The sequence below is a fragment of the Miniopterus natalensis genome, chromosome 8 (assembly GCF_054644295.1).
Source record: "Miniopterus natalensis isolate mMinNat1 chromosome 8, mMinNat1.hap1, whole genome shotgun sequence".
Classification (NCBI taxonomy): Eukaryota; Metazoa; Chordata; class Mammalia; order Chiroptera; family Miniopteridae; genus Miniopterus; species Miniopterus natalensis.
Window position 1 is genome coordinate 5,634,856 of NC_142088.1, and position 14,039 is coordinate 5,648,894.

The following is a 14,039-nucleotide window of genomic DNA, read 5'->3' on the forward strand; positions in this document are numbered from 1 at the left end:
GGAGATTTGTGGGGGGATCAGACAGTCAGATAAGTCATGATTTAACACGGTAAACTCCGCAATGGCAGGAACTCGGCCCGCTCTCCGTGCGCGATGGCCGGCGAATGGAGCTCTGTCTCGGGGGAGTCAGGTTGTTTTCCAGAGAAAGGGGTCTGAGAAGGCTCTTGCCCTTTGCATGGATGGACCTAGAGGCTATTATGCTAAGCAAAAGGAGCCAGTCAGAGAAAGACAACTATCACATGATCTCACTTATAAGTGGAATCTAAAGAACAAAATAAACTGAGGAACAGAATAGGTGCAGAGGTATGGATGCGTGGGCCAGAAGAACAGGTCTCATTGGGGGGGTTGGGGGGGTGGGACGGGAAGAGATTAACCAAAGAACATACAAGCACATATGTATGACCTGTGGACACAGCAGCCTGGGGAAGGCCTGGGGTGGGTGGAGGGGGGCAAAGGGAGGAAATGGGAGACATCTGTAATACTATCAACAATAAAATAAAATTTAAGAAAAAAAGGTGCATGAGCTGGACTTTGACAGAAGGTGCCAGGTGATGACCAGCTTGGGAAGGGGAGGAAGGAAGCACTCTCGTCGGGATGTAGGATGCCCCACACTCAGCGCAGAGCGAGCGCCTGGGGCCTGGGGAATGGCGAGGGCCCGGGGAGGGTCGGAGCAGAGGCCGCCTGGCACGTCACTGACACCCGTGACTGCGTGGCTCGCCGCTTAAGACTGCTCGCTCGTAGCTCCAGGCTTCAAGCTGAGCCACAGGACAGATTTTTTATATCGGGATCAGCAGGGCTTAGGGTAGAGAAATGTGAGTAACGGGGGACTCGCTGGGGACTTGGGAGACCGTCTTGCTTTGCACTCATCGCGTTTCTGCGCAGATGAGCTTTGGCGTGCGCTCGCTGCCAGAAAACTCTCAATGGGTCGCAAGTGACCAAATATCTTATCTTTTGAAAAAGAGAAATAACAAGGGATAAAATTATTGCCAACCCCCCCCCCAGCCCCCAAAAGATTGGAATTGCATATTATCTTGGATGTTTTCATCAAATCTGTATTATTGAAGGCTTTTAAGGTTAAGATGTTTAAATATTTAGTCTAGATTTTGCTGGTCGGCCTTACAAGAGAAATGTGGTAATTGGTATGTTAATGTATTATTTATGTCAATACCCTACAGGCGAGATTGGCTGACTAGAGACCCTGTAAAGATTGTGCCCATGGGAATGTTTCTAGGCTCCAGGCGGCCCTGAACCTTGGTCCTGGCTGCCTTTCCCATCATAACTGAAAGCCTTTGTTGTCAGCTGGTTCCCCACTGGCCAGCCTCAGGGGGACTTGTAAATATGGGGATCCTTGTTTTCTCGTAAACACTTGGGAGCAGAAGAGGCCCTTTTGCATTTTAATCTTTCAGCGGAGCTTGGGCTGCTTGGGAATCAGTGGGAGATAGAAATAGAGCCCCCTGGACAAAGCAGCCCCCCCACACACACACACACTCTCCCACCCACTCCCCCCCTCTCCCTCTCTTCCCCTCTCCTCCCCTCTCCATCTCTCTCTCTCAAGAGAGGAATGCCCAGTTTTATGCTAATACATGATTTAATCTTTAAACTACTTTGAGCTTGTATATTCGCATGCATGAGTCTCCCAGGCTGTGGCTCACACAAAGCACCAGAGACGGGCAGGGAGCTAGGATGTGGCTCGGAGGGGCCCCATCCCACTAAGCGCGAGGCCTCGGGGTTGGGGTGGTGGCCGCTGGGGGAGAAATAAGGCAGGGCTTTGGAAAGCAGGGAGAAAGGCATGGGGAATACTCCCCAGGGCTGGGCGTGAGGGGCTCAGGGTGAAAGGGAGGGAGACGCCGCCCAAAAGGCTTGGCCAGCAGTGTGCGCCGGGCAGTTCTCGTTTTATTTCTCTCCTGTTCGGTCTTCACCCTTGAGCCCGCTTCTTACACTGAAAAGTAAATGAGAGAAGATTCCCAGCACGAGACGTGTCAGTGACTAAATGGTGAGTCACGGGGTGTGGCGCAGAGGAAGTAAATACGGTCCAGCCTGTCGTCATACAGATCCCCATCCAGGGTGTAATGGGGGGGGAGTGGGAGGGTCACCTGCCCCAGGCGCCCACCGTGGCCCCTCACTGAGGCAGCGCCGGAAATCCTGCCTTTGGAAAAGCGCAGCGCTGTTAGATTTTTATAAAATGATAAAATATGTACTCATTGCAAAATCATTCCAACAATATAGAAATACATAGTGTGAAAGTCAAAGTAATTCATTCCCCTCTCAGTCCCACTTTGGGCATTTGCATGTATACACGCACACGGACCTTTTAAAATATAATGGGAAACTCACTGTATTCACTATGATTTTTAATTTGCCTCCCTTTTGTTAAATGGGTGCTGAGCTACATATAATTTTGTATATTTCCGTGGCCAGTCTGCGCTCTCCAGACTCGGATGCATATTGCCTGTGGTTCCAGGTTCCAGCTCCCTCCCCTGCCAGTCCTGAGGCCCCATTCGTTCCTGTTCCCTCTCCTGGAAATGGCAGAATGAGGGTACTTGTCTCATAGCATTGTCCTGAGGATCAGATCAGATGTAAAGCACAGTGCGGGGTCTGGGATGTAGTATGTGCACAATGCGTTAGCTTTAGTACGTGGGGAACTGATTAGCTCTTTGACGTCTGAGTACCAAGGGGCCCCCTCTCTCTCCAAAGAGCTGGGGCTCATTTCAGTATCTGTGAACAGGGATTGCACTTGTTATTTTCTCATAAAGTGTGTCTTTACAGTAATCTAAAGTGAAGTCTGGGCATGTGCTCGCTCACACACATGCACACACACACCAGGAACCTGCCTCTGCACATCCTAGGAAGTTGAAACACTTGGCTTTCAAGGCCACCGGAGCTGGAGATTCCTTACTGAGCCACCCCTTTCATGTCTCTATCTGCAGGAATTCACTGTGAATCCTACAAGGACCCCTGCGCTAACGTCAGCTGTCTGAACGGAGGCACCTGCGACAGCGAGGGCCTCAATGGCACGTGTGTCTGCACACCAGGGTTTACAGGCAAGTGACCCAGGAACTGGGTTTTCAAATTTTCCAAAATCCCTGAGATTGCTGCTGTTAAAAAAGCCGAGGAGACTCCGCAAAACGTAAGCGGGCACTGCTGAGATGGTCTTTTTAAAAACAATCTGCTGTTTGTTGTTAAACGAGGTTTCCGAAATCAGCATTTGTCCTTAGACTTGCTGAGACTGGCGGTGCTGTGCTCCGGAGCTGTGTCTTTGAAACGTGAGACATGGACTGTTACACTGACACCTGAAGGGTTTGTGTTGGCGGGAGAAGGGGAAGGAAGGATCACACGCGTCCCCTGTAGCAATCGCACTCAGCTACCACTTTTATTTTTGTTGAGAGATGGAGAAGTGACTGGGTTTTGAAAAATGGAAAGACAAAGTGGTGATGGTGGGAACTACTGGTGACACTCGAGGTTCCGGTTGATTGTTAGTGAAGGTAGAGATGCTGCAGGTGGGGGGGGGGGAATGGCCCAGCGAAAGCAGGTGGGGACGACAAGGGCAGGTTCAAAGGAGCCTTGGTGGCCACTGAACTATGAGTGGGAAGAGTTGTTTCTGGACTAGGGGACCCACTCTTACCTGGGCTCCTTCTAAGCCACTCCTTATGGGCTTCTGGGAATGCATATCTGCTGAGGAGAGGCCCCCAAATCTTCACCAGTTTCTCAAAAGGAACCATGAACCTCTGGGGTAGAGAAGATTCCATCCTTTGCTTTGCCAGCAGAGCCCAGGAATCCTGGAATGGAGAGGGCAGGGCAAGTCTGTTTTCAGAGTTTGGCTCAACCAACCAAAGCACCAGAGTCTCTCTGGTTTACAGATTGGAAAAGGTTGACCTAGAAGGAGCCTGTAGAAGCAGATGGGTACTTAAGCTGCAGGAAAACATGTTGTTATTGGCTGGAGAGCACTATGCATGCTCACCTCTCCCCTGCTGAGCCACCATGGCCACCTCCTAAGCCCTGGAGAATTTCCCAGCATCTGGGTCCCCGGTCCATCCCTGGGGAGTCTCATGTGTGCTTCTGGGGAAGATGCCAATGGCAAGATGTGGAGAAGCAGCTTCTGATCGTCTCTGTATTTATCAGTGTCACATCCTGTGTTTTCCTTTTGGCTTTTCCTGGGACTGAGGAGTGGGGTCACACCAGAAAATCACAAGCAGATGGTTTTGTTTTGCTGACTGGCTTATAAACACACACACAGACAGTTATACTCATCAATAGATGCAAAAATAATATTGAGGCATTCTATTTTTTCCAGATATTTTTATCCCACACATCATAAAAAGCATGGAAGAAATATTAGAAAATATTGTGTTATAGGGAAAAAACCCTACCACTTAAAACTCCTCTGCTAGGAGCTAACGGTTGCTAACATCTTGATATAACATGTACATGTATTTGAACATAAAAGGAATCATACTGCTCACACTTTGTCACTTCCTTCTCACTTAAAAATATGTATATCATAACTATTTCCACATTAAGAAATACGCTTCTGTTTTATCATTTTTACTGGCTGCCCTTTAGTTCATTATATGAAATATCATGCTTGGTTTTTTTAACCCATTGTTAATTCAGCTTTTGGGGAGCGAACTTTTTTGAGAAATATTCCCTGTTATAAACAATACTGCAATGAATATTCTTGTATGTACATCTTTGTATAGTTATCTGGTTTTTCTCTGAGCTAATCTCCCAGGCCCGGAATCACGGGGTGCAGGAGAGTACTGACATATTTCCACACTGTTTACAGGAGAAAGCATTGCAGCGACGTTCTCTCCTCCCAAGAGTGCACAGCATCTGTTTCTTCGTCTTCATACAAGTACTGAGGCCCATCGTTCTGGTGGCCAAAATGCTTTTCAGGGTTGTTTGAATTTGTAGGTCTTTGATTTCTAGTGAGGTCGAATACTTTTAAAATATATTTATGGTCATTTGTGCTTCTTTTTTTAAAAAAATATTATTTTTATTATTATTATTAAATATATCTTTATTGATTTCAGAGAGAGGAAGGGAGAGGGAGAGAGAGAGAGAAACATCAATGATGAGAGAGTCATTGGTCCGCTGCCTCCTGCACGCCCCCGACTGGGGATCGAGCCCGCAACCTGGGCGTGTGCCCGGGAATCTCCTGGATCCTCTGTTGATGCTCAACTGCTGAGCCACGCCCAGCCAGGCTGTCTCTTTTTAAATGAACTTTCTATTCATGTCCATCTTCATCCTTGATTTGGAACAGCCCTTTATAATAAGTATTACACGTTTTATCTGCTGTAGGGTATAAATATTTTTCCACTGTTATTTGCCTTTTAAATGTATACAAGAGGCATTGTTTTTCATATACCATATTTAAATTTATATTATTAAATCTTGATTTTTTTCTTGTTTTATGCTAGAAAGATCCTATGTATCATGCTTTTATAAATATCCTTACATTATTCCAGTCACCCATGAGTTAATTTTGTGCATGCAAATGTTTAATCCATTTGAAATTTATCTTGGTATCTTATGGGAAATAAAAGGCAATCTCTTCCCCAGAATATTCAGCAAACCTCCAGCTGCCTACTCAGCATTTACTCTTGGACATACCTCACAGACACCTCAAACTTACAGGCTTCTCTTTTCTTCTTTTAAATATTTGCTAGCCCATTACATGCAGTTACTGCCACCTCTAGCTGCCCTGGACAAAACCCGGGGACTCATTTGGTCCCCTCGTCTTCCCCTTGCCTGCATCCGGCCACCAAGGGGCCCTAAAACCTCCTGGAGCCTCCCAGTTCTTTCCAGAGCCGACGCCAGGCTGCCCTCCTCTCCTGCCTGCACCAGGTGGGCCCCTCCCCGCCCCTAGGAAGTTCCCCTCCACCCCTCATGCGTTCTCTACCCTGTGGCGACGTTATACAAACAAGATCCAATCTTCTTGTTCCCTGCTTAAAAATTGCCTGTTGACATTTCATCATTTTAAGAAAAAGGTCAAAGCCCTTAACTTGATCATCAGGACTGAGTGGCCCCGTCTGGCCTTCCCAGGATCGTGCTGGCCCCCTACCTGCTTGATCGTGGACAGCCCACGCCAGGCTCTTCTTGGTAATAGTCTCTCTCCTGCCTCCTGCCTTCCAGTGCCCTCTGCTCGCCAGGCCTGAACTCCCCCAGCCCTGGGCATTTCTTCTTGGCACTCATTCTGATTGCAGGAGCAGTGGGGCATTTCCAGTGTGATTTTATCACTCACACTCACTGGTGTTGGAAAACAACAGATGTCTATTTCTATTCGGGCCTGGCAATCTTTTACACTGTGGAGGACCACAGAATAGCTCCCCAAGTTGTCTGGAGAGCTGCGCTGTTAATGTGCTTTACAGAACACGGGTCCCATGAGATGCTTCACGGAAAAAGTGTCTGTGGCCAAATAAACCTGGGACATGGTACATGCCACGTGGAGATTCATAAGGGTGTCTGCAAGCTGAAGGCTCCGAGAGGTCGCACAGTCAAGAATCTGATCTGCCTTTATTTTCCAACTATATTTAACCAGCGAACCTTCTTTTTCCCGTAAAAAAAGAACCCATTGTGTTCTGAGAACTAGTGTTCCATAGGAGGGGCTGATGAAGTGCTGACGACCACCATGAAGGGACAATCTGCTTCTGCTCTTGGCATTGCTACCTTGGAACCAAATACTCTTTCTTTATACCTGAGGTTTAGCAGGACTTTCTCTTGGCCAGCTGTTGAGTGCTCAGAAGCTCCCTCCCTGGCTGAGTGGAGTGAATTGGGCAGATCATTGTTACATAATTAGATACTCAATCCAATGTCGCATTTACCTTATGAGACTGATTTTTTCAGTTTGGGTTTAAGTTGCTCTTACTTTCTATGTTCTTTAGGTGGGACCTGATATGACTGATTTTCCTCATTTCTGATGTATGTTTTCTGTGTGCTATAAATTACTCCCTCAATATTTCTTTGGCTTTGTCCCACAGATTTTATGTCGTGTTTTCATTTTCATTTAATTCAATGTTTTTGTTTGTTTTTTAGGTTCCCTTAGATTTTTCTCTTTGACCCATGGATTAGCTCTAAGTGTTATATAGTTGGGGCTTCCCCCCTCCCCCCCACACACACCTTTTGACATTTCTGGGTTGCTGGCTTCTCCAGCACCTAGTCTGGACTATAAAAACTCAGGGTGTTCACTGTCACGTTGCTCCTTGGATCCTGAGGTTCCTAGCCAGTCTGTCTGTCTGTCTCTTGACCTCTCAGAATCTCCTCATGCTTATTTTATATATAATGTCCAGGGTTTTTGCTTGTACCTAGTTGGAGAAATAGGAAAAATATGCCACCTCTTTGGAAGCAATATTCCACTGTTTTTTCCATCACTCTGGCTGTTTTTAGAATTTTTCCTTTACTGCTGGGTTTTAACAAATTGATTATGATGTGCCTTGATGTGATTTTGTTGGTATTCATCCTGCCTGGGGTTTCTTGCAGTTCTTGGATCTGGTTTTACAGTTTTCATCATATTTGGAAAATATTTTAGCCACTCTTCCACCAAATATTATTTTATGCCTCCTTCCCCTGTCCCGGGACTCTTATTATATCTGTGTTAGACTACTGAAAATTGCCCAACAGGTCACTGATTTCTGTTCATTTTTTTTCCTGAGCTTCAGTTTGTGTAGCTTCTATTGCTCTGTTTTCAGGTTTACCAATCTTCTATTCTACAGCATCTAATCTATTAATATCACTCTGTACTATTTTTGTTTTCATTTTATATTATATTTTTTATATCTGCACATTCTATTCAGTTTGTTGTATCTTCCATTTTTACTTTTATTTTTTTTTTCATGTTTTCCTTTACATCTTGAGCAAATTCCTTGTTTACTCACCATTATCTGTTTCTTCTGGATCTTTACCTTTAGAACTTATTTTTCTTCTGGTTATGGGTTACATGAGTCTGCTTCTTTGCACGTCTAACAGTTTTTATTGGATGCTGGTCATTGTTAGTTAAGTTGTTGAGAGATTGGATTTATTGCCTTTCTTTTCAAAGTGCTGGCCTTTTTTGGTGGCAAGTAGGTAAGTTACTTGCCAACATGACTTATCCTTTCAAGGTCATTTTTGTTTTTTGGGGGATGAGTCTATAGCAGCTTTTACTCAGGGGATAGTCCTACCTTCCTGCTAAGGCAAATGTGTTAGCTGATCAATAAAATAGCTACACTCTGACTTGTAAAAGTTTAAATCCCTCCCAGTCCTCCATGAGCTTTGGGAGCTGTTCATCCTTCATCTTGTTTGCTAGGCCCATGGAGTTTTGTTTACTCACGCACAATATTCTGTAACCGACTCAGGGACACAGCATATTTCTGATGTTCTTTTTCTGAGTGGCTCTATCTTCTGTAGTAGTCTGTCCTGCAAATTACAGCTTTCTTGGCCCCCACAAAACCCAGTTCTCCGCAGCTCAGTGTAACCTTTGTGCTCTAAATTGGCTCCAGGCAGAGAGCCAGGATGCCTGTGGTCCTCAGCTGTTTTGTTTCCCTTCTCTCAGCAGTCACGGTCATGCTCTGCCTGTTGTCCAATGTCTTAAAAGTGTTTTTTAAAAATACATATTTCATCCACTTGTCTAATTTTTTACAAGGGAGGGCAAGACAGTTTTCCAGTTTTTCCATCAAGGTAGAAAAACGTTCCAAATATTTTTTCAGATCCATTTCATCTGGAATAAAATGCTTGTCAAGTACGAAGGCAGAGTTAAAGCCCCCAGCCCAGTGAGTGGCACATGGTAGTCATATATTTAATACTCGGTATTACAGTTATAATGATTTTTATTGATATCAATTCAGTGTGGGCTCTGTTAACCCAAGGATTTACTAATGGCAGTGACTTTGGATTTTGTGTTCATTTCCAGTTTTAACTTATAGGAGGAAAGCATAGAGAATTAAATAGCACACTTGTAAACTTGCATAAATACTACCAGATTCGATACCTGCTGCACATATAGCCTCCTAGAAACTGGTAGATTGAAAATCAATGGAAAAGATTTAGCGTTCAGACCCTGATTTCCAGCCTTAGTCAAGTAGAAATTTCATTTTGTATTCCCTTTACAAATGTTATTTGCGCACAACAGTGATTTAAAAGTAATTGATTTTTCCCCAACTCAAATTTTTAAAAAAAAGTAAGCAAGTCAATGAAAAAGTCATCGGCTCAAGCCTGCAAAAGGACAAAGATTTATAAAGTCAATTATGAGTTAAAAAAAAGAAGATATGATATACTAAGAACTTTTCTAGTAAAATAAGCTAGAATACATATTGCTTGGGGCTGGAATGGTGGGGTGTTGAAATGCATAAAACCATATAATACTCTCAATGTGGGGAAATGTAAATGAACCCAAACTTGTTCTTCATAATTTATAATCAAACTTCAACCACCTCGCCTGAGACTAATGGCCGTAAACACGGCCTCTGTAGGGCAGAGAAGAGCAGCCTCCACTGGGAGCCTTCTGGTTGAAATTTTTCTTGAGTGGCTGCACTGTCAGAATCATTCCACATTCCTGCCACCAGCATATGACACAGTGAAAGTGTCAGAGAGCCAGCTGGGGGACAACGGACTCAACTAGAAGCGTCGGAGTGGCAGTGTGTCAGTGGCCATTAGAGTGAATCTGAAGGTCTCTGAGAGCCGTGCATCGCTCCAGGTTCTCTCAGAGCACAACTGCTGTGGAGATAGCTGCTAGGTCTTTGGGCCCCTGCCTGTCAGGGACTTGCTATCATCAACCAATGTCATTGAATCCCCAGTACAGCTCTAAGAACACTGGTGATGAAAGTCAGACTCGGGCAGGTTTGGGACTCTGGGTTTTGGATATTTGACAAATGTCTGTAGAAGGAGTTTACCCTATTCTCTCTTGCCATTCTCTATACCAAATCCATCCAATTTACTGGGTCCCAAGAACAAATCTAGGGGTCTTTCATTTCTGACTGTATTAGAGACCCTTAGACATCCAGGACCCAATACACACATTAGGGTGGCTCTGGTCCCTGAATTTGGCATTTACCTCCCTGGGAAAGCTCTGGACCAGAGCAGGACTGGGTGGACTGGATGCACAGCCCTGGGACTGCCCGTAGTTGAAGGAATTACTAGGGAGAAGTTAGGTTGTTCCTGCTGCTATTGTTGAAAAGACCACTGGGCATCTTATTTCAGGATATGAAGTATCCCATTGCAGGCTAAATGGCTGGAAAGTAGTACTAATGTATATATTTGTCAAGGACTTTGATTTCAACCTTTTAACATTCTTGTTTATGTCTCTTCAAGTAGTCTACCTTGTAATGCCGTTTGTAACAGTTTAGTCTATACCCCTCTCGCTCAGAGCGATTGCCCCATTAATAGAAAGACAACCCTTGAAACACTTGAGTAAGAGGCAATCAATTCCATGTCTCTCCTATTGATGTAAATGACTGTATTTACTGCAGGGAACAAACTCACTTAGACGCTACTGAATCATAGTCAACCTAGTAGGACCTGGAAGTAGTCAATGTTTCATTAGACAGATTGCATTGGAAAAATGAAAGAGTCAGATGCCAGGTATGGAAAGAGTGTGAAATGAAACAGTTGTGGAATATTTTAGTGTGAATTCCTCCTCTAAAGTGGCCTGTGGGTGACATATGGTGGTTTTAGAAATGCGAGGTAAACCCATAGCAGACAGAAAAGCACTTCGGTGCTAATTAAGTCAGCCTGGAAGCAATTACCGAAGTGTATACTGAAACGGGGCCTTTCAAAAAGGGACCAAATATTGATTCTGCTCCATTTCTTTAGTCTACGACTATGGCAGTGCTAGGAGATTTATATATATATATATATCGCTTTTACATTTCTGTAAGAAAATGGAGGCATATTTCAAATTTTTTTTTCTCATTTTCCAGCTTCTAAGAGCCTCAGTTTGAAGTCGCCTCTTTTATTCAGCTTTGACGAGATGCTTTACATTTCAGAAGCATGCCCAGTTTGTATTGACTCATCCTATGGCTTTAAGTTCACAGGCAGATGGCTTTGTTCAAGTAACTGCTAATAACAAGCTATTTCATGTAAATTGGTTTTTGAGTCGTGGTGACATCTTCTCATGTTCTGGTTTGTAAGTTTCTACCAGGCGCTCCCCAAGGGGGGCAAGGATTCCCCAAATGTCAGGTCCAGGCAGGGTCGGGACTCCAGGTCACAGTTTTCATTACGGAGGAAGGACAGTCTGCACTGGACGTGAACTTCTCTCGGCCACCCTTTCCCAGGGAAGATTATGTCTGACTTAGGTCAGTGTGGCCCGCTGCCTTCCCTGAGCATTCAGGCCCTCTCAGGAGCGTATCCAGGAACTTGGAAAGTGGAGTCAAGTTTTATAATTGACTAATCTAGCCACACAGCTGTGACCTAGAAGTATCCAGAAAATAGATGTCATGACTCACACTCAAACACTTGGCTACAAAAATATCATAAACTGGGAGTGTTCAGCTATCAGGAGTTTCAGAAAAATAAGAAGATTCAGCTGACTGACTACAACACAAAGTAGAGTTCTTTGATGAAATGAGGAACCCAAATTTGTTTTCCCGATAAACTTCGGAAGGTTCGTTCAGACAGGCGAATCAGCTTTAGTTAACTGGTTCAATAGAGTAAAGGAAATTCTTTTTTACCAGGGATATATTTTTTTCCTATTTTAGTTTTATTTAAGAAAAAGATCCCCTGTCTGGAATTTTGGGAGAGCTCTGCACTTTATACAAGTGGCAGCTGGGCTCCGTGGCTGGAGATCGGCACCCCAGGCTCGGATCTTGGCTTTGCCAGGGTAGCGACGGGTGGCAGAGCCGCTGACGCAGCTCCGTCTCAACACCGCTGCTTCTTATCCCCTTAGGCGAGGAGTGCGACATCGACATAAACGAATGTGACAGCAACCCCTGCCATCACGCCGGCACCTGCCTGGACCAGCCCAACGGTTACGCCTGTCACTGCCCGCACGGCTGGGTGGGAGCGAACTGTGAAATCCGTGAGTCTTTCTGCCTGTTTAACCCCCGTGTCCATCCACCAGGGAGGGGAGGCTGACCCTGCTCAGCCAGCTCCGGGCCACTCTCAGAGGCGGCGAGGCCCAGGGGGCTCCGCCAAGCCGCCGTGCCCCCGCCCCATCGATGTCTGTCGGCTGTCGCTCCCGCCCTCTGCCGCGCCCACTCCTTCCTGAGCCTGGTGGCAGCCTTTCCCCGGGATGGGAGCGCACAGTGTCATCCAGAGGTCAGCGCTGCTCCGCGGCCAAAAATGCGCTCAGCAGCGACGTGTTAGAGTCAGAGCACAAAATAGAGGCTCTGTGTTGGAAATGGAAAAGCCCCACCAAATGCAAATTCACTTTGCATTTATGTCTTCAAGTGTCTTCAAACATATTAGGTTCCATCAGATGCCTGGAGAAAGGTCCAGTGAGGAGGAGCGGGAAAGAAAATCTGCAAAACATTTTGAGCCGCTTAGAGCTAAGTGTACTCTGAAGACGAACGAACAGAAGTTTGAAAATGTCACCGTCAAGATTTTACACATTAAAATAGCATGTCTGCTAGGATTGAGGTGAAAATGAGAACTGACAAGGAATTGGGGATGCCATTGGTGTGTAAACTGCTAAAAATTCAACTTTGAAAGCTTCTTTCTTCTTCTTGCAATTAGCCTGGGCAGTTGGATCTTTCTGGAAAGCCACTCCTGGGGCCTCCGCGCCCTCCCTGCTCATCAGTAGGCAGAGGAGCGCATCTGCCTTGAGGTTGGAAGGGGCAGGCACTCACAGCTCCGTCTGTCAGTCTGTCTCCCCGCCTGGCGTCTCCCTCCAGAGCAGGCCCTTCTGCCTGCGGCTGGGTGGCCAGTGCTCGGTGCGAGTCCGAGGTAGGACGTGGTCAGTGTTAGGGAACCTTGTTCACAAGTGCGGGCCACGTTCTCCAGCGGCATCTTGACCAGCAGCGAAGGTGCCATTTGGGCTCTTACCTTCTCATTCTTTGTCTTTGCTCCTGGCTCAGAGCGGGGGAGGGAAAGAAGGTTAATCATTTTTAGGCCTCTCCCTCAACATTCTCAAATGCTCCTAAACAGAACGACCTTAAGACCAACTGTCCTTGCTGAAGATGGGTGAGAAATACTCTCGTGGTGAAAGAAAGAGGCGGAAAGGGGTTCCGATAGTAAAAATGCCGAGTGCTGTGATTTGGGTAGGACATTAAGACCCAAGTTGGGTAGGACATTAAGTCCAGCCTTGGCGGGCCTTTGGTGGGAGGGACTGCAGACCTGGGTCAGCAGGACCTTGCTTCTCACCCTGGCTGTGGTGCTCATGTAGCTGTACGTAGTTGTGTTGAGCCTCAGTGTACTCATCCATGAAATGGGACCAATTTGGTAATTCTATGAAATTTGGTAATTCTATAAAATTTTTAATTGTAAAGATAAACACATAGGAGAGTTGAGTAAGAAGTTCAGGAACACACAGGATGCCCTCAAGAAGTTTGGAAGAAAAATCCTATAATTACAAAAAAATCTAAATTTTACTTCCTCCCTGTGATGATAGTAGAGGCAAAACGTGCACAACTAATAAAAGGATCAAAGAGGCTTCAGGTTCTAGCTCCATCACATTCTAGCTCTGTGACCTGTACCTCGTGGAGCCTCAGTTTTCTCACTTGTAAAATGGTGATAGAAAGGCTGCTATAAGGAGTAAAGGAGGCAAATATGTGCATATTTCTGCTCTGCCGTAGGCACTAAATAAATGCTAGCTGCCCCTTCTCTTTACTTCTACACTATTGTAGCTCTTATGCTATGAGCTACTCCTGGAGCGGATGAACCTTTGCAATTACCTTTTTAGTCGATGCACACACGGGGCATGGGCCACCCTGGGCAGCCGAGGGCGACGGGGCCTATCACACGTGTTGGTCCACACTTGGGCTCTCTGTCTGGAAGAGTGCTTTCCATTTGGTGATCTCATTTGCACTCCCCATTAAGCCAATGTGTTAAAATGAACGTCGTCATAGATTAGGCTCTGTGGGTCCCAGTGTTGGGTGCTTCACCCTTGACCCGAGTGTAATAATGGAGAACATGCG

At 45.7% G+C, this 14,039-nt stretch overlaps 1 protein-coding gene across 1 annotated transcript in view; it reads left to right on the forward strand.

Moving 5' to 3' along the window:
- The window catches only part of DNER (delta/notch like EGF repeat containing), a 185,489-nt gene that overhangs the window by 159,864 nt on the left and 11,586 nt on the right, over window positions 1-14,039 (forward strand). Inside the window, exons 10-11 of the mRNA XM_087819363.1 lie at window positions 2,928-3,041; window positions 11,852-11,983. Coding sequence (XP_087675489.1) covers window positions 2,928-3,041; window positions 11,852-11,983 — 246 coding nt within the window. The remainder of the gene's footprint in view (window positions 1-2,927; window positions 3,042-11,851; window positions 11,984-14,039) is intronic.